The 21,239-nt window shown below is 37.1% G+C and overlaps 1 protein-coding gene across 10 annotated transcripts in view; it reads left to right on the top strand.

The window, feature by feature from the left end:
- The window catches only part of LOC127411768 (centrosomal protein of 170 kDa-like), a 57,281-nt gene that overhangs the window by 12,470 nt on the left and 23,572 nt on the right, over positions 1-21,239 (top strand). For 7 of the 10 annotated variants that reach the window (XM_051647499.1, XM_051647498.1, XM_051647503.1 and 4 more), the window contains exons 2-8: positions 359-500; positions 6,726-6,815; positions 8,382-8,463; positions 8,755-8,810; positions 9,046-9,214; positions 11,055-11,192; positions 14,858-15,313. In XM_051647499.1, coding sequence (XP_051503459.1) covers positions 396-500; positions 6,726-6,815; positions 8,382-8,463; positions 8,755-8,810; positions 9,046-9,214; positions 11,055-11,192; positions 14,858-15,313 — 1,096 coding nt within the window. In that variant the 5' untranslated portion in view covers positions 359-395. Of the gene's footprint in view, positions 1-358; positions 501-6,725; positions 6,816-8,381; positions 8,464-8,754; positions 8,811-9,045; positions 9,215-11,054; positions 11,193-12,959; positions 13,127-14,019; positions 14,494-14,857; positions 15,314-21,239 lie in introns of those variants that run through there. The other 3 variants (XM_051647506.1, XM_051647504.1, XM_051647505.1) reach the window with 3 other exon arrangements.

Here is a 21,239-nt window from a genome sequence, read left to right as displayed (position 1 = left end):
GGGGAAAAAGAGCCCAGTAGGGTGTGTAGTCAAGTTGCCTACATCACTTCCTGCAGCATCTGGCAATGATCAGAGGGAGGAGGGAAGTGTCCCAGGCTTTACTCCCTGCCTATGAGAACTCTGCAGTGCAGCTGCAGATTTCAGCAAAGTCTAACGGATCTCTCTCTCTCTCCCTCCAGCCACACTCATTCCCCAGTCACTGTGTCAGTTCAAATTTAAACATCTTAGTGGAATGAATATTATATCATTATATAAGTCCTCTATCTTTCAAAGTAAAACACAAATGTTTCATGAAAGTTCATGTGGAGTTGGAATGTTATTGATAGAAATTTTTTGTCTGTCTTTATCTCTCCATCAGGATGACGTAGGGTCTGAGGCTGAAGGACAGAGCAGAGATGAGCCTCACGTCCTGGTTCCTTGTGAGCAGCGGGGGCACACGGCATCGGCTGCCCCGGGAGATGATCTTTGTGGGCCGTGATGACTGCGAGCTTATGTTACAGGTCAGGAAGGGTGTCCCTTGTCACCTCTAATGCATTCATGACCATGTTGTTAAATTAAAAATCTCTTTTTAAGGTTAATTGTGTCATTTTTGCACTATCAGTGTCACCAAATGGAATTGCAAAAATAATGACTTTCAAACAGGTTTCCCAAACACTCCACTATTCTTCCATTGTTTGGACAAATATGTCGTCCTGAACCAAACTTTTGCCATTGGTTGCTTTGTTAGGTTGGTCAGGGTGCTCTAACAAATGGATAATGTTCTGATAGTGCCACAGTGTTTACACCTTTTGGGAGAATCAACTTACAAATGGCTTACTTATAGTTGTTTTTGTATAGTAAGATGAGATATGAGAAAGTATTTTATAGGGCTGCCCCCTGATAGTCGACCAAACATTAGTCGATGAGAAGAGTCTTGGTCAACCAAGTTTTGATTGGTCGTTTGGTCGCAGAAAAAAAACTCCACAGGAAACCGATGAATAGCGGTATTACCACTGGTTGGACGCTAGGTGGTACTATGGAGTAATTTTCGTTAAGCAGGGTTAGAGTTAAGCCTACACAATAAAGCAAGACACCTTGGGGGCCTGGAGCTCAGTGGTAAAGACGCTGGCTACCACCCCTGGAGTTCGCTAGTTCGAATCCCAGGGCGTGCTGAGTGACTCCAGCCAGGTCTCCTAAGCAACCAAATTGACCCGGATGCTAGGGAGGGTAGAGTCACATGGGGTAACCTCTTCACGCGTGGTGAGTTGAGCGTGGTTGCCGCGGTGGATAGCGTGAAGCCTCCACACGCGCTATGTCTCAATGGCAACGCGCTCAACAAGCCACGTGATAAGATGCGCGGCTTGACTGTCTCAGACGTGGAGGCAGCTGGGATTCGGCCTCCGCCACCCGGACTGAGGCGAATCACTACGTGACCACGAGGACTTAAAAGCACATTGGGAATTGGACATTCCAAATTGGGAGATAAAAGGGAGAAAACCCCCCCCAAAAAATAAAGCAAGACACCTTGATTTCAAACTTTGAACTTCTTTATTTATTTGAACTAAAAATTCAAATGAAACTGGAAAAAATAAGTGCAATTAAAATGTGTGTTGTTCAACTTTTTGAAAGATGGCTTTACAACAGTTGTCAACATATCTCTGGCGAAGAACCTACTTCATCTGCGCATTCTCTACCGGTCGTGTATTTCGTTGTCTGGGAAAATACATCGTGTGTGAATAAATTTGTTTTGTTCCCTCCTTCACGATATACCCCTGGGCTGAGGGATCGGTGAATATTCTTGCTTTAGTGATTTTGCATTGAAAATGTAATTTATTTATTTAAAAAACGAAAAACTTAAATCAAATACATTTCTAAATTCAAATTGCACTCCAAACGAAAGGAAAAAGCAAATAAAATAATGTGATAAGAATTATATATATATATATATATATATATATATATATATATATATATATACACACCTTTCCATTTACCGTCAGGAATAGGCCTATATCCGTCTACACATGCAGGCGGAAAATTACTTACACAAATGAAGACAAAAACAATTATAAATGTAAAATAATAATTATAATGATGATAATAATCACTGAAATATAAATCATGGTTTGAGGTGAACGTGTTTTTGTATTATTTTATGGTTTAATCACAGATGTATAGGCTGCAGAGTTGTGGTCACAATAAACTGCTCTGTGGAAATAAAGTGAACTGAACTCAAAGCACCTCCTGAACTGAGATGTCTGAGGTCATTTGCGGCACTCATAGATGATACTGTTCTTGCAAAAAAAAAAAAAAAAAAAAATCCAGAAGACAGAAACAAAGAAAGAGTGAGAACCTTTTAGATGCTCGTGTTCCACGAAACTGCACGCCTCCGAACAAACATACATGCGCATAGACGGCTTTTCTGTCATCTGTTCTTAATAATATAATAAAGTGTGTTTCTTCAAGCGTGTGTCTGTGTGCCACGGGGCAAATTATTTGTAATATTAATTTGATAATAATAGCCTAATAAATAATAATAATAATTTAATACTTGGGAAAACGAGCCAAATATCGTCTTGACATCGTCAAAGGCATCAGCTATTCACGATCACGCTGACCATCGTCGATCCCTGAGATCATCGTCTGTCGGCACAACCCTAATGTGCATTTCTCTCTATAAATTAACAAAATGTTCAGACAGTATCCTTGCTGGTTTTTCCGACACATTCAGGATCATTACAGCTTTTGCCGGTGTCGCTGCGGCCCGCTTCGTGCGTGCGCTTGTAAAATGTATGGTTTAAAGGCTCATTATTACGGTTTAGTGTTAGCAGTGTAACTTATACTTTCTGAGCCCTGGAACTCAAACCATTTTCTGATGCCCCCCAAAATATATATATTTAATTAATTAAATTAATATCATAAACGTGCGACTAGTCGACTAATGGCTTAAATTAACGCCTACTAGTCGACTAGGAAAATCTTTGGTTGGGGGCAGCCCTAGTATTTTAACATCAAAAAGTTACACACTTCACCTTTAAAAGTAACGTCAAGTTTCCACATGACATAAGTTTTGGTTTTCCACAGTATTCCTGTGGCAAAGATGTAGTTGTTATTCCAGATGTCTGTCTTTGGGTGTAAAATTGTATCTGTTACACCATTTGTGTGGAATTGTACTGCACAGAGCACTTAGATTTGTTATGCACAAATCAGACACTTCAACTTTACTGTGGAGAGGTGTCTGTTATACTCTTTTACAAACTATTTTTTTTTTTTTGGCCCATTATTCATTTTGAGAGCACAGAGTGCTGTGTTGGAACCAAATGAGCGATATTAACTCACAAGCTCTATGTAAAGATCATAGTGAGGATGGAGACAGATTAATTCAAGCCCAGGCGGAGAGTTGTGTTCCAGCTTAGAGACATGACTGTTACTATCTACCTTAGCATCAGTATACACGTGTTAGTCATGCAGCTTTATTAATAGAAAGTGGGGCAAACAGCTCAGGAATACTTTTAGATGTACTACAGTGTTCAACTAAGAGTGGATAAACTGTAATGGCAAACATTGATGGAGAGAGTGCCAGTTTTGCCATTAGAGAACTAAAGAACTGGGTCCAATCCTAAAATGAGATGTGACACACCACAACACAAACTCTGCAGATGTAATGGGAGCCACTGGAAGAAATGTTGTGTGCTACTGTATATATCTCGTAGCATCCTTAATGGTGTTTGTGGGCAAGCATAAATATTATGATTGGACTTACTTGCGGTTAATGATTTGAACGAACCCCTAACTCTAAGTTTTAACATTTCTGCGTGTAACTTATCCTGCACGTGCTTCAAACATGATTGATACCTCTAATTGTGCTGCTTGTTGTTAATTGTATTGTTACTTTTCTAAGTGGTCAGACAGATTTTTGCCTGGCAGATGATGAAACAGGTGAAAATATCTTAGAATTAAGGGGGGACATTTGACTTAGCAACAACCTAGAACACAAAAGCAACTGCATAGCAATGTGTTAAAAACCTCACAGGCCACGTTTACACCTGGTATTAAGATGCATCTTGGGTTATCCGATCACATGTGGTCAGGCGAGACACATCGCTGTTTACATCTTGTCGCTTAAATGCATCTCCTGTGACCACTTGTGTTCGGTTTTTGAGGGGAGGGTCTCTGATTTCATGATGACACAAATCGATCACTATGTCATTTTGTTACTGCACAATAATAAACAGCAAAAAAGTCAAAGAGCGATCAAAACCGGCGCAATGTTTCTTCCAGATGCAGTTGAAATTTAATCTAAGCAACATTTCGCAACATTTAGAGAAAAATTAAATGTTGTTTTAACAGAGTACCTCTGTTAGTTCAGCTTCCAAAGTGTGTGCTTTTCATGTGTCACTGCATGTTGATATCAAACACACTGAAGAAGATCTGTGAAGTTCTCGTGCTTGTGTATGTATGCAAATGTTTTCTTTTTAATGCTGCTTGTAACCCCCATAGTTTAAACTCTTGTTTTAGCACAGAGGTTGATTGACAGGTGAGAGGTGGTGTTTCACTGCTGTCTGGGATGCATTCAGGATGGATGACTGTTTACACCTCCAATGTGATATGGTCTCATGCGTTTTTGACTACCTATGTACAGTATGTGTGCTGAAATGTCAAATGCCAAAATGCATCTTAATACCAGATGTAAACGGGGTCTCAGAATACCTAGCCAACTGTAAAAACATACTAGCAACGCCTTTGCAACCACACTCAAAAAAGGATTTTTGCTGCTTGTTCAACTTGCTTAGTTTTCGAAATAAAACTAAAGCAACACAGTTCTTGAACATTTTGTCACAACTTGATTTCATTGAGTTCTATCCATTTAAATTTGTAAAATTGGAGTTTACTTGATCCATTTTTGTTGGGACTACATGAGTATGCCTACTTTTTGTGGTGTTAATTTATCATTGATGAAACTGAGCAGGGGATTTCCATTTCCCAGCATGCTTTGCATGGGTCACTCGATAGGGAGAGTAAATGTTAAAATTAAGTGTTATTTTATGTGGTTTTGATTAATATACTTGTTAGTGTTTAATGTTTTGTTATGTTGAGATCAAGAAGAGCTTCTGCTATGTGGGAGTTTTGGGGGTTACAATTATGGTGAAGAGTGGAGCTTGAGTTAATGATGAGAACGGGTAGTTGTCACACATGAAATTGATTGTTCGCTTCGTTGAGCAAATGCTGTGCTAACCATAGCATAGTTACTAAACTACACTCTGTAGTACTTCCAACCAGCATGTATTTAGCATGTTAACATACACTTTCACTAGTTAGTACATAAAGAAATGAAAAATAGATTTATCCGAGTTACATTGACACTTCTAATTTTGTTGGGTTTACACAATTCAATTAGGTTCTTTCTACACAAATTGTTTGTATTGAGATAACATAGTAATTTTAAGGTAAGGAAACTAATTTCAGACATGTGGAACAAGGGCGTAGTTCACCCCCACCCCAATAATCAAAACAAGGAAGTACAACCCCCCCCAATATGTATACCATGATCAATGGAAACATGTAGATGCTTCATGCTGCAACCACCCCGCCCCCCCACCGTCCACAATTAAATCAAGTTTAGCTAAAGAGGTTTTTTTTTTGAGTGCACCCACAACACCCTAGCATCATGGTGGCAAGTTTTGCACAGGCGAGCACCTCTTACACACAAAAAAATTGTGAAATCTAGTAAGTAAAATGGATTGTGGTGAAATTACCCTGTGATGACAGATGTATTAAAGGTTGTGTGTTTTGCCATCAAGTTGTGAAAATAAAACTCTGAGGATACATTTAGGTCAAATGTCTCTATTGGAAATATCTTCTTGCAATAAAGCCTTTTCTTAAATCAATTTACATAACTGATACAGCCTAAAGTTACTTTGGTTTTAAGTGTTCAAGCACTATGTCTTTTGTAGACATAAACAGGGTTTTGTTTAGTTAAAACCCCCGGATTTGACATTACCCTGCCATGTCAGGGTTGGACATAAATCAAACTTGATCTGATTGGCTAAACACATATGGTTAAGTCATGTGGTTTGTCTCCAAATAGGTTGGTAAAGTGTTAGATTCCCATTCACTTTAGTGAGGTCAAGTTCTCTTTTGAAATAGAAATGGATGCTTAACAGCACATGTAAGGTCTTGGCCTTAGATCCCTATTTGCCTACGTCCCTCCCTCTATATTTGCATTTGCTCATTTTTATCTGTTCCTAAAAACTTGCTTCACACTGACCAATTTGAAATTGCCATTGCAGTGTCTGCCATCGTTGTGGAGGTTGTTCCCTCCTTTGTCATAGTTTTCTCGTGGTATGTTTTAGTATGGTCTCTCTTTTTTTAATAAGGTTTGATCTTTATTAACTATCCAAAAGTACTGACCTAATCAGCTGGACAAAACAGGTTGGAAAGTGTACATTTTATAGAATCAGACTAAACATTCTATAAATGAGGAAGCCTTAAAAATTCATTAAACACAGAATCTGAGATCACAACCAAATCTGCAAGTGTATAAGGGAACATCTCTTTCCTTTTATATTAGAATTTCGTAAGTTTAAGTATGTTGCAAATGCAAGATATTTTGCCTTCAAATTGTTACCTTTAAATTCTACAAGGTAAAATACTTATGTGAATACATACTCGTGTCAATGGTTTTTTTTTTCTTTCTAAAAATAACCATAAACCGAACATTTGCTTTTATCCCTGTGTGATCGCAGTCTCGTAGTGTTGACAAGCAGCATGCTGTCATAAACTTTGAGTCCAGCAGTGATGAGCACAAAGTGAAGGATCTAGGAAGCCTGAATGGGGTGAGTAAAAGCGACATGCATTTCTGAGTAATGAATGTCACTGACTTTAAAGCAACAGATTGCACCACTTTACTGATAAGACACTTCTCCTATTTACAGTAACTATATTTTGCAAGCACTGCATATACTTTATATTATCTATATTTTAAATGTATATACCATTTATAATATATATTATAATATATAATAAATGACATTTTATAAATCTACGTAAAATATAATACATAACATATTTTAGGTTAATGTTACATTTTCCATATTTATTTATTTATAGATTAAGCATCATTTTGAACTTAGACAAAGATTAGATTCATGTGTCCGAATTATGTTTGTGTTTAGAGTATGTGCATCTGCTTGAGGTCAGTAAAACCATCACTGTGACTATATCAGAACTCACGGGGCAGAGTGTCCACAACCTCTTCCTGTTGAGTCATGCTTAAGAATTCCTCTTCCTGCCCTGCTTTGGCAGGAAATAATAATTATAGCATGTGAAACATATCTTTCATGTGTTTTTAAGCAGTTTCAGTACAGCTAACAGTTCTCTTGTTGACCTGGGATCAGTTTTCAACAAGAATCTACAAAACAAGCCCAGACATATTAAAATAATCTGTTAGTTATATTGTGCACAACAACAGAAAAGTTTGAAAAGAAGACAATAAAGGGATATTACTACCACTTAGGAGTCTGCACACATTCCTCAAGCGTGACCTCTTATTTTAAGGCCTTTGGATATTCTAGAAAGGACTGAGGATGAGATTTATTCAACTTTTCGAAGGAAATTTTAAACTTGAATGCTCTAGAAACTGCTTTGTCAGAGCGATTAGCTCCCCCTGTTTGCTGGGCTCTGCAGGAAGCGGCTGATATTTGAGACAGAGCAGACCTCACAGCACACATTATAATCACTCAGGAGGTTTTCAGACTTTGTGAGGTCGCTCTCACGGTGGTAGTGTGTTTAGAAGTATCTGTAAACCATTTGTGCACTAAGTGAACTTTTGAAGTTCAACTCATTTAACAGGCAAATGTTTTTATTACTTTTGTGAATGGCCGGCGAATGGGATGTAGTGTGTGCTTTAGATATGGCTGGAGGTAAAATCCTCAGGTACAACACAGTATAGTAGTGCAGTTTACACTAACAGAGATTTTGAGATTAAACCCTGTATCATCATTACCTAACTTGTGAAATTAATCAGTGGATTTTGATATGGTGATAAAAACAGTGCCCAGGATCACGAAATATTTTCCTGTAAAAAGAGTCTAATCCTTTGAGGTTTGAAATGGGGAGAGAAAAGACTTTTCTTTTCTTGCTTTGTTTTGTTTTTTGTTTGTTTGTCTTTTGTTTTTGGTTTGGTTCGGTATTTTGTTTGCTTGTTTTGTTTTTTCTCTGATTTGTTTTATTTTTATTAAAGATTCCATAATATTCAAAAATACATACATTATGAATTAGAAATTAACTTCATTGTCTAAGTTTATCACGTTTAGATGAGTTTTGCATATGTATTATGGAACAGCTCACCGAAATTTTTTTTTTTTTTTAATTATTTTTTTATTTTATTATTATTGTTTTAGACATTTGTGAATGATGTCAGAATCCAGGAACAGATGTATATCACTCTGAAGATTGATGACAAACTAAGGTTTGGATATGATATCCTTCAATGCACTTATAATTAGCTACTTTATCTGTAAGCCTTTATAATTTAGTGTTTACTTGTAGTTTTTCCAGTCCTTGATTTATTGGAATTTAATTGCTTTTTTTCTCTCCTAATTTGGAAAGTTGGTGTGTATGTATATAGCAAAGAGAAAAAATAAGAAACAGAAGACCTAGAAATACTTTGGTTTGATACACTTGTGTTTGTGGGTGTTGCCTGTGTGTGTATGTGCGAACACAAGTATTATGTTAGCAATATAGGAGGCTGTCTTCCTTAACCTGACTCACATACCAACCTGTTCACGGTGGTGCGAGGAGAGCTACATGTGCCAGAGGAGGCTCTGAAGGTATGTGTGTTCATTTAACACAAACACTACATCTCTATCAGAAAATATAGTTTACAGTATGCTGGTTCATCAGTAGTAAAGACGTTGACACTTGTAGATCCAATGTACAATGTCATATAAACAATTATCTACTTGCTTATCCTAGATAGTATATCTTTATCTTTACAAAGTAATGAATGATGACAGGTTTCTGGCTCTGACTGTGTTATTCTCTGTGTTCCCTCCTTTTTGTCAGCATGAGAAGTTCACCAGCCAACTCCAGCTGGGCAAGAAGCCCACCTTTGCAGAGCCCTTAAAAAGCCCCAAGTCTTCCCCTGGCAAACCCAAAGCATCCAAACCCGCAGAGCCCATTGCTGAGCCAGCAGTCAAACCTGCAGAACTTAAAGGAGATGACAAGATTCCAGGTGAAAGCCTTCTTGGTGATGTCAAAGTACATGTTATGGATAATCATATTAGCATCTGAAGCATTCAAGACACTTAGTAGGTTGTGAGAACTTAATTCCAGACAAAGATAGATTTTTGCATACTTAATTGTTCTTGATCCTCTCTTTCTTTATCTCAGATGTTTCTTTGTACCTTTGTATGTTGCTTATCCTCACATTATCTTTGAATAATGTGACTCTTTATAAATGACTGAGACTAATACTCGATTAGTCATTGCTGTGCCCCATCCGATTAATCCATTGTCCTCTTCAGAATAGAGCTAGTTGACAGAAATGATCATTGTCTGTTTTTATCTGACTAGCAGGTGTAAGTGACCTTCTGTCATCTCACTGAGGTCAAGCATTAGGGTGGGATTCAACAAAACCATTAACTCTCATCCTGATTTACTATAGCAAACAGCAAAAACATGTGACAAGTATGAAAGGCAAAAATGGCAGTTTTGCTCTTCGTAATGGAAAATGGAAAAAACCTGTCACAAATGGAAAATTGAAGACGACTGAAATGTGAGCACCGTTCCAGGGATAGAACATTTGATGACATTTGAACTTTGCTATTGCCTTTCAAAATTATAAAAAAAAATGTGTGAATGTGTGCAAACTTCATAGACTTACATTGAATGCCATAGAGGCCACAATATGATAGAGACTTGGGGCTCTTTTGATTTTGGACAGTAAGCAACCACTTAGAAACCACCCAGAACAACCAAGCAGCAAGCTAAAAACCACTAAGAACACCTTAGCAACAGCATAACACCCTGGCAATCAACCAAAGTACCCTAGCATCGTGGCAGTGAGTTTTGTACGGGCAGGCTCCATTCACGTTTTCTTCAGAAAAAAAATAATAATCTAATTTCACACAGTTATAACCCATCTAAATGAAGCCATGTCCCTCACATGTAGCTTACATTTTACCCTATGTAATTAGACCTATGGTACAGCCCTGTTGTAAAGTGCTGGGTATTTAATAATAGGGAAGGGAACAGCCCATGCCACTGTTTTCCAGCCATCAGAATCTCAAGGGCGGATGGCATTTAACAAGCGCTCTTATCTCATTGCCACCTGGTTATTTTATCCTGCTAATTGTCAGGCTTGTGCAAGAGTTCCACTGTCCCCTGCAGATACATCTGTGTGCAGCGCACATTCTTTTATCATTTACTTGCCCTCGTGTCATTTCAAACTCGCATGCTGCATTTTTACCGTGGAATACAAAAAGAGAAATTTTGAAGAATGTACATGTTCTTCTTTTCCACACAATGATATTTCATAGAAACCAAAGCTGTTAAGCTCCAAAAAGGACAGAACAAACATTAAAGTATCTTAAAACTAGTCCAAACGACATGTGCTATATTCCAAGTTTTCTGAAGTCTTACGTTAGCTAGAAATTTTAGTTGTAATTCACTCCTCCCTTCCTCAGCAGCTCTCAATTGTCATTTTCCTAACTGCCGTACTGTGTATCAATTACTAATGGCATTTGGTATCAATGATGTCAAACTTGGTGCGATACAAAAAAAAGTGCCATATTTGAATTTGAACACAAGCAAATGTTTGTTTTGTTTGTTTGTATGTTTCTTAACACCATGCCAGCTTCTATGGCTATTTTCATGCGGACACAAGCAAATGAGATTTGTAAGCTTTTACTTTCAATACAGAGAGTAAAACAGCATGTTTTATTGGAGAAAAGTATAGTAAGTTGGGAAGTATACACAAACTACATATAGATATGTATAATGTATGTACTCTAACCCTTGTGTCCTCAAAGTAAACTAACTCGTGTATATATATATTGTCATTTCTAAAACAGGCGATATAGCTGCAATGCACAGGGGTACTCCACTGTATGGACAGCCATCCTGGTGGGGTGATGGTGATGCAGATGACGAGAATTCCTTTAAACAGGAGAATAAAACATCTGGAAAGAAGCAGGAGAGCAGTGGGACAGGTAAGACATCCCAAAATCCTTTTAAACACTGGTTAGCATTGGATTCAAAAGATTTTATAATATGATTAATACCAAAAGAGCTTCACCTTTAGTAAAATATATGGAGCTTTTTGTCTTGAACATTGTTATTTTGTCCTTATGTGGGCAAGAATGAGTAATTTATTGCACAAGCTGCTTTGTTAAACAGTCATGAGGTGATGCGTACAAACCAATTTTGAGAAGAGCTACACCAAAGAGGACAATTGTTTAAAACTGAGTTTGAATTGTTTGTCGTTTAATCCAGAAAAAAAGCATAAAATATGCTACCAGTGGAAGCTGGCATGCTGTAGTGTTTTGATCCAGGGGTCTGCAATCCCATTAACTCGCACCGTATAGGAGTAATGGGATTTTAGATTACTGAGGCTTTGCCACAGCAGGACATCATATGTTTGCTACAGACACTAAACCAGACAAGTGTTTTTTACAAAGAAAGAACAGCCATATTGTGATTTTACTGAGGAAAATTAGAAAGTTCTCTTTCAAACATTTTCTTCAGAAAATGTAAAAATCTAGTTTATAGTGTTTAGATTTCAAAAACTTTCAAACTCAGATGGACGGCAGTGACACAATTCATTCATGTATGTGCAGTCTATGGTTGTTCCCTTATGTTGGAAATCATGAAGTGTCACTTAATGGGATAGTTCACACAAAAATGAATCTCATCATTTACTCACTTTCATGCCATCCCAGATGTGGTTGACTTTCTTTCTACTGCTGAACACAAGTCCTTACAATGCAAGTGAATGCTGACCAGACCTTTCAAGCTCCAAAATTCACATCAAGGCAGCATAAAAATAATCCATACAACTCCAGTGGTTTAATCCATGTCTTCAGAAGCAATGCAGTCACTTTGGGTGAGAAACAGATTAGTATTTTGACCCTTTTTTCTATAAATCTCCACTTTCACTTTTAGAATGTAAAAGTAAAAGTAGAGATTTACAGTAAAAAGGACTTAAATATTGATCTTTTTTCACCCACGCCATCATATCGCTCCTGAATACATGGATTTAACCACTGGAGACTTATGGATTACTTTTATGCTGCCTTTATTTGATTTTTTTGGAGCTTGAAAGGAATGATTTCCATTTACTTGCATTGTATAGACCTACAGAGCTGAAATATTCTTCTAAAAATCTTCATTTGTGTTTGCAGAAGAAATAAATTCAACCACATATGGGATAGCATGAGGGTGAGCAAATGATGAGAGAATTTTCATTTTTGAGCGAACTATCCCTTTAAGAAAGTGCCACACAATATAATAATAGTTATTTGACAAAAATAGCCATGAACATGAGTGTTTTCAGGTTTCCTTCTCTGTAATGTGCACCACATTTATAGTTGACAAAACAGCACCAGCCCTGTTTAAATATCACACAAAATCTACTGCTAGAAGGAGCCTTGTTCATTTCTGATGGATTGTTGGGTTAATATATCTTGAAGATGTTGCGCTGGCACACTGAATGGCATTGTTTGACAAAACCTTACAGTCTTTCACAGAGAGAGAGGACAGACTCAGTTTGTTTGCAGAGGCTTTAATGAATCCGTATTATTTGTATCAGGCATAATGAATGTTAGTGATGTCACACAGAGAGAAAATCATTCATGCAGCAGTCCACCACATCAAAGTGCACACCGACATCACCTCACAGTGCTTTTTTAGACTGCAGTAAGGGTTGGTTGTTTGAAGGCAGAAACTCGCAGCCCAGCTTAGGAAAGGAAGAGGAAGAGAATGTAAAGGGAACCATCTCACTTGAGAAGTGAATAGGTTCATTTGTAGACAGGCCCAGCCCCCTCCATCTCCATTGTCACAGGGGCGTGTTTGCCTTCTCCTCTGTGACAACAGCACCACTCATCGCAGACGAAACCACACATGTTAGATTTGTAAGTCTTTGGCGGTGAGTTTTTGTTGTTTAGTTTATTATAATAGTTCGTGTTAGTTCTTTACATATGCATACATTTTCTGGTTTCTGTATTTAGTGTTCACATGGAGTTATTTGGAAGTCATAATTCCAAAATCATAATCATAATTGAGAATGTTGTCTCACTGTTAAAAACAACAACTGTTTCCATCCAATTAACTTGAAATGTATTTGATTTCTACTCAGTTGTATGTACAAATCAGTTTGAGTTTTCAGAGTTCAGAGAACTTGATTGTGTTAATCAGTAATTAAATTCAAAGTGGTCAAAAAGTGCAATGAACTTATCATTACAGGTTGCACCACTTTGATTTTACTTTACAAATTAAAGATGCAATTAAACTCAAGTTTTATTTTTAGTGGGTTAGAATTTGTTATATTATGTTCCTCACAAGAACCTAAGTTGTGTTGTCTACTAATTAGTTCTACTAATTGATGGGAATTCTATTAGTTTGTGCTTTTCTGTTGACTTACTGGTTGTATTTTGTAGTCTAACAGAGATTTGGTGGCTGAGGGCGAGTCATCTCCTTTATGAGGAAGTGCAAATGTATTTTAGAAAATAGGAAGTTTCAGCTGCATTCTGATATGTTGTGTTAGGGAGAGGATGACACAGGCATACCATTTGGTAAATTGCATTTAGTAATTGTGGAAATGTATGTGGAACTTCTTAGACATAATAAATCAGATGAATGGCAGATGATGATGTCATGTTTGGAAACTGTTGCAGTGCCTGTAAATGGCTTTTGCATCTATTGCTGACATTACAGTATTTACAAAATTACTGATAGGCTATTTCTTTAGATTAGCTCCGAAGTCACTCCTCTGAATGAAATGTTGTGCTATAAACAAAACTGTTTAAGTGGATCATCTTAAATGCCTAAGCCAAACAGAATTGCTGCCTAATAATTTTTTATGTCTGTGTTGGTTTCAAAAGTGAAACACTAACAAACTGTGAGAAAAAATGAAATTAAAATGAAATTAAGTGGCAGTGTGGTAGGAAGTAGGCATGTTGTTTCTAATTAAAACTTTAGAATTGTGCCTAGGTTGGAAAAGCATTCGTCATGAGCAAATAAAGTTTTTAAGATGCTTTTAGCCATAGCACTAATTCTTGTCAAGTGACAGACATTAAACAGTGGCTTTGTTGTCCGGACAGTGATTCAGGTAAACAGTTTTGACACTGAAAGAAAACTAATTTGATTGTGCATTTTCCCAGATATGTATAACTTTCTTCTGCTGAACACAAAGAAGATTTTTAGAAGAATGTCTCAGCTCTTTTGGTCCATTCAATGCAAGTGAATGGTGGCCAGAACTTTGAAGGTCCAAAAACAAATAAAGGCAGCATAAAAGTAATCCAGTGGTTTATTCCATGTCTTCTGAAGACATATGATAGGTGTGGGTGAGAAACAGATCAATATTTAAGTCCTTTTTTACTATAAATTTTCCTCCCTGCCTAGTAGGTAATGATGTGCACAAAGAATGTGAATTGCAAAAAACAAAAGAAGAATGTAATTAATGGACATTAAAGTGAAATTGGAGATAGTAAAAAAGGACTTAAATATTGATCTGTTTCTCACCCACACCTATCATATTGCTTCATACTGCTTTTTTAAATAATTTTTTAAACCAAAACTTAAAAATATCATCTCAACAGAACATGACGATTTAATCATAGAAAGTGGTTCTCATTTGCATGTTTTTGTGAACCCACAGACAGCAAAGAGTCCAAGCGGGTTGATAAATCAAAGGAAAATGGTCTGGGATCTGTAGGCACTGAGACCAGCTACTTTGAGATTCCCGGCAAGGAGGGACAAATGGCAGAGAACAGCATCCATGAGATCCCAACAAAGGATACTGAGGGCGTTGGGGCCTCAAAAGCTGCCTCAGGCACTACTGCTGCCGCACAGGCTAACACCTCATTCACCATCGAGTTTGACGACACTTCCCCAGGGAAGGTCACCATTAAAGATCATGTGTCTCGTCCACGACCTAAAAAATCACCTCACATTGGGGGTAAAGACCTCCTGCAGGCAGCCATTATGGCCTCTGAGAGTAAGGTGGCAGACTGGCTCGCCCAGAATGACCCTCCTCTAGTGAGGCGTGAGTCCACAGAAGAAGACAGTAAAAGCATCAAGAGTGATGTGCCTGTCCATCTCAATAGGCTTAAAGGTATGGCATTACATTTACATTTACAGTATATTAAATGTATTAATTTAGCTTTTATCCATAGCCTTGAATTTGATGCTGGCAGCTACAGGCAGCCAGTGAAGAGAGACCAAGAGGGGTTGTGACATGGCACCTCTTTGACTGTTTGAAGACCAGACACTTTGCAGCTTTCTGGATAATCTGTAAAGGCATGATAGTGCTATCTAAAAAGCCAGTTAGTAAAACACTGCAGTATTCATCACTAAATACATTTTTTCCTTGTTGATGTGCCAATAGTTAAAGTAGTAATTCCTTCTAAATTTAATTTCTTAAAGCCAAAAGGGAGATATTGATTTTAAATTCTAAATTAAATTACTTATACAGTACATGCATCTTTTAAAATGATTCCTAGAGTTCCTTCACTTATGTTTCATCCTTATCAGATGGATCATTTGCACACAGAAGAGATAAGCAAATGAAAGAGGCTGAGTATAGAGCCTTATCTTATGAGCCCTGAAGGAAATAAAATAGCCATGAGAGTTTGTCAGCTTGATGCTACCTATGATAATAGCTCTGATAATAGCACATTTAAACTATCCTCTCAGCTTTTTAAATGTGTACATGAGCAGTGCTATGGAGTCATGCAGTGATAATTAACATAAATCACAAATAACACAGTTAAATCTCTGTAATCTCACAGCCATCCATTCCTTTTAATTACCTGAATTAGCTGCTGTTTTAAGAACACAAACTATCATTCCACTCAAAGTTTTATGGCTTTTAGTCCATGTGTGTTAGCATTGAGGCAATCTATATGCTAGTGTAGGGTTGTCACAGTAACAAAATTTCAGTAGTCCATACCAATAACAGTAAAATATCACGATTCTCAATACCAGTTTTGATACAACTGCAAAAATAGGTAATATGCTATTGAACACACTCCTTTAACCCATTTAAAAATGTAAATATTAAAGGTGCTGTAAGCGATTTTAGCCGTTCTGCTTCCATGAGACTGAGCCGCTGAATTAGCCACGCCCCCTTTTTCTAAAACCCCGCACTCTAAAGATAACAAATGAGCTTTATTGAGACCAATATCGTGCAGAAACAGTTGTTTAAAACAACAGCAGCAAAATAGCGCCCTCAACTGACTACTGTTATGAGCAACATGGCTTAAAAATGTCAGTAAGCCTCAATAAATTGCTGCAAATAGAACACTATGAGAACGCGTAAAATGATTGACAGTGTATGGTCCGTGGTCCGCAGACACATTTTTATTTACTGTTTACAGAGTCTAGTGCTGTCACAAAGACAGGTGAGATATCTTACGACACTTATTTCATTAATATCTTTCAGGGAGTAGGACATTTTTTTGCATATCTTTCCATGAAAAAGAGCACCTTTAATGTAAATAATAAATTAAAAAAATGTCAAGTTTCCTTCAAGTGTTTCTCAAATACTCAGTAAGTACAGTTGTGCTCAAAAGTTTGCAAACCCTGGCAGAAATTGTGACATTTTGGCATTGATTTTGAAAATATGACTGATCATGCAAAAAACTGTCTTTTATTTAAGGATAGTGATCATATGAAGCCATTTATTATCACATAGTTTTTTGGCTCCTTTTTAAATCATAATAATAACAGAAATCACCCAAATGGCCCTGATCAAAAGTTTACATACCCTTGAATGTTTGGCCTTGTTACAGACACACAAGGTGACACACACAGGTTTAAATGGCAATTAAAGGTTAATTTCCCACACCTGTGGCTTTTTAAATTGCAATTAGTCTCTGTGTATAAATAGTCAATGAGTTTGTTAGCTCTCACGCGGATGCACTGAGCAGGCTAGATACTAAGCCATGGGGAGCAGAAAAGAACTGTCAAAAGACCTGCATAACAAGGTACTGGAACTATATAAAGATGGAAAAGGATATAAAAAGATATCCAAAGCCTTGGAAATGCCAGTCAGTACTGTTCAATCACTTATTAAGAAGTGGAAAATTCGGGGATCTCTTGATACCAAGCCAAGGTCAGGTAGACCAAGAAAGATTTCAGCCACAACTGCCAGAAGAATTGTTCGGAATACAAAGAAAAACCCACAGGTAACCTCAGGAGAAATACAGGCTGCTCTGGAAAAAGACGGTGTGGTTGTTTCAAGGAGCACAATACGACAATACTTGAACAAAAATGAGCTGCATGGTCGAGTTGCAAGAAAGAAGCCTTTACTGTGCCAATGCCACAAAAAAGCCCGGTTACAATATGCCCAACAACACCTTGACACGCCTCACAGCTTCTGGCACACTGTAATTTGGAGTGACGAGACCAAAATAGAGCTTTATGGTCACAACCATATGCGCAATGTTTGGAGAGGGGTCAACAATGCCTATAGTGAAAAGAATACCATCCCCACTGTGAAGCATGGTGGTGGCTCACTGATGTTTTTGGGGGGGGGATTCTTGTGAAAATTTATGGCAAGATGAATGCAGCATGTTATCAGAAAATACTGTCAGACAATTTGCATTCTTCTGCGACTTTCCAGCACGACAATGACCCTAAGCACAAGGCCAAGTTGACACTCCAGTGGTTACAGCAGAAAAAGGTGAAGGTTCTGGAGTGGCCATCACAGTCTCCTGACCTTAATATCATCGAACCACTCTGGGGAGATCTCAAACGTGCGGTTCATGCAAGACAACCAAAGACTTTGCATGACCTGGAGGCATTTTGCCAAGACGAATGGGCAGCTATACCACCTGCAAGAATTTGGGGCCTCATAGACAACTATTACAAAAGACTGCACGCTGTCATTGATGTTAAAGGGGGCAATACACAGTATTAAGAACTAAGGGTATGCAGACTTTTGAACAGGGGTCATTTCATTTTTTTCTTTGTTGCCATGTTTTGTTTTATGATTGTGCCATTCTGTTATAACCTACAGTTGAATACGAATCCCATAAGAAATAAAAGAAATGTGTTTTGCCTGCTCACTCATGTTTTCTTTACAAATGGTACATATATTGCCAATTCTCCAAGGGTATGCAAACGTTTGAGCACAACTGTACAGGTATAAAGTGAGAATAATGTTACCTAAGAGCAATAATAAAAAACAAAGAAATTAAAAAAGAACATATATTTATTTTAAATATAGCAGTGAATAGGGCTGGGTATTGATATGGATTTCCTGATTTGATTCACAATCTTTTGATTTAGATTCAATATTGATTCAAATGTGTATATTTCATGTTATAATGTCCATTTGTTTTCATATGAAAGAACTCCTCTCCCAGCTAATGCTCTTAATTATACAGGGGACCTTTTAACATTACAAAAATTACAAAAGACATTTTACAAATTATATTTTATTTCTTTTTCATCATTCTGGTCATATTTTAGCTTTTTAAAAATGTACAAATCCATGTATTCCATCAAAAAATATATTATATTGCATATATTTTGTTACATGTTTATTGATTAATATATAATTTATAATATTTACAAGTATTAACATTGATTTGTAGAACACATGCTAAAAATCAGTACTGTCTCTTTAAGAAAACCGCAGTTCTGCAAATGAGTGCCATTAATGAGAGAGGATTCAAATTGCTTCTTTACCTCATCAGTGCTATTTGCGATTAGAATTAAATGTTTTTGTGTGTGTGTGTGTGGTGTGTGTGTGTGTGTGATTTTTGATCAACAAATAACTGTGAAGAACAAAAAGGATATTAGAAGAGATATTATTTAGTGACAGATGGTTTGCATGGATCTCTTCCTTGGACACACTTTACACAGAACAAGTCAAATCAAACTTTAACACTCCATATGCAATGAAAGGATGCTCAAATTTACTACTCAATTACTAGTGAGTGAAATCTGAACATTTACCAGCCAGTGCGTAATCACAGCCAATTTTTGTTGCATAGCACGAAATTTTGTTTCATATGCGAGCGCATTGTAGAGAGTTGTGCATATAGTAAAATATAGATCTTGGGATTTAAGAATCGATATTGAGATCGTTCAAATGAAGATGGCAATGCATCGGAAAATCTATATTTTTACCCAATCCTGTCAGTGAATGTTTATTATTTTCCAACATTGCTGTTTGATTTGACAGCCAATGTAAGGTCCAATGCTCAGATCTGACATTTTGACACATACCTGATTGTTTTTGTTCCACCTGTTTGCCGTCACTTGCCTGTGTTTGCATTAATACCGCATCTGATGGGCATTTTGACCATGACCGCATTTACCGTGAGTTGCGAGTGCTCTTCTTCTGATCGCTTCTCAGTTCCACCCGTTGTGCAGTGGCTCTGACAATCAGCAGTATTTCGGTGTAAAAGGAGTAACGGAGCACACGGTTAAATGAACAATGCACTGGTAACGAATTGAGTCACCGTACTGGTATTGCAGAAAAACTGGTATCATTAAGTCTTTATTTTAGTGTCGACTAGAGATGTGCAAGACTAGTCGACTAAACGGTTCTGATGCTGTTAGTTGACACTGGAATTACTAGTCGGTTAATATTTCCCCCCATTAAACTGTTCAACAGTTTTACACATTTACGTTTGGCTTTATATTTTTACAGAGGCTGCACTTAAATTACTGTCATATTAATGTTACGTTTTAAATAGAAATAATAATACAAATATTATTAAAAAAAAAAGAGGATTTCTGGAGCAGCCGCCTCAGGTGAGTCAAGTCCCGTCTTTCACCAGACCATGTCGATGTGTTAATTTTGCTCATCAAAAAATTTAAGCTTTAGAGTAAGTAGCCTAGAAAATGACTTTTCAATGAGGTGCCGACTGCTTAGCGGGTTAAACTATCTTTTATTCTGTGTGCACGTCATGTTTATAATACATTAGATTTATTTTAGGCTACATTAGGCTATTTTTTTTTATCCTATAGCTACTTTTTTTTTTTTTTTATTACATCTCAACTGTTATTGGTTTATGTTCTTTACCGAACAGCTGTCATATTAGATCAATGGCTAATACACGACTGCACGTCGTGAAATACGCGCAACTTTTCAGCGCATTTTTTTCTCTCTCATAGATTTGGCTTAGTTACCTGTTAATTATTTTCAACAATGTCCTGACTGTTTTAATATGTTAAGTAACTTTTACGTGGTGAATTCCGTTTAGAACAGGCTTTTAATGGTTGCTCCACTGATCCTGTACTATTCATTCAATTGTTTTCAATTAATATGCCTGTTAAATATTCGCTAACGTTGATTAAATGAATGCGTGTCATGTTCTATATTTAATGTACAATGATCATAATGCAAGGTGAGCACGTCGTAGATAAATGCCCCTTTTCAGTGAAATTTAGCATCAGATTTTGAATAGATTAAGTATTTTAAATGAGTTGCATAAACACATTTTTTATTTTATTTTTTATTTTTTTTTACATTTTCTGAAGGTTGGTTTCTTTTTAGACTAGTCGACTTCAAAATTTTAGTTTAAACGTCAAGTGAAATTAGTCGTTCCGCACATCATTAGTCTCGACAGATATTTGCATTTAAAATGTACAGTCTTTTCCTAGAAAATGGATCACAAAAATTAACCTATTATGCACTACACAGATTTTTTTGTCCAATCTCTAGAATGAGAATGTCCTTTCCCCTAATACCTCCTGCAACCAAATCACGGTTAATGGCTGTGACTTAAACTCAACCTTATTGGTACTTTTAAAATAAAGAGATGAGCCCTTCGATAAGTCCAGCCCCAGACTTTCTCTTTCAGTAGGAAATGTCTCAACAGGGACATTAAAACTTTTCTTGTCAAATGATTTCATGGGGTCTTTAAGATTTTTCAGAATTTGTCATTGCTGTTAAAAGCATTCAGTAATCATGACATGAGCAGACTGTACTGAACTCTTCTACCAGCCGTTACATGAGTTCTGTAGTGTCAGCTGCATTTCCCATTCCAGAGGATTAGCTGCCACATAGCACTTTTAAAATC

Source organism: Myxocyprinus asiaticus, chromosome 21, assembly GCF_019703515.2.
Source record: "Myxocyprinus asiaticus isolate MX2 ecotype Aquarium Trade chromosome 21, UBuf_Myxa_2, whole genome shotgun sequence".
In the NCBI taxonomy this organism is placed as follows: domain Eukaryota; kingdom Metazoa; phylum Chordata; class Actinopteri; order Cypriniformes; family Catostomidae; genus Myxocyprinus; species Myxocyprinus asiaticus.
The sequence above is the reverse complement of the archived record's forward strand: the minus strand, read 5'-3'. Positions and strand labels throughout refer to the sequence as shown.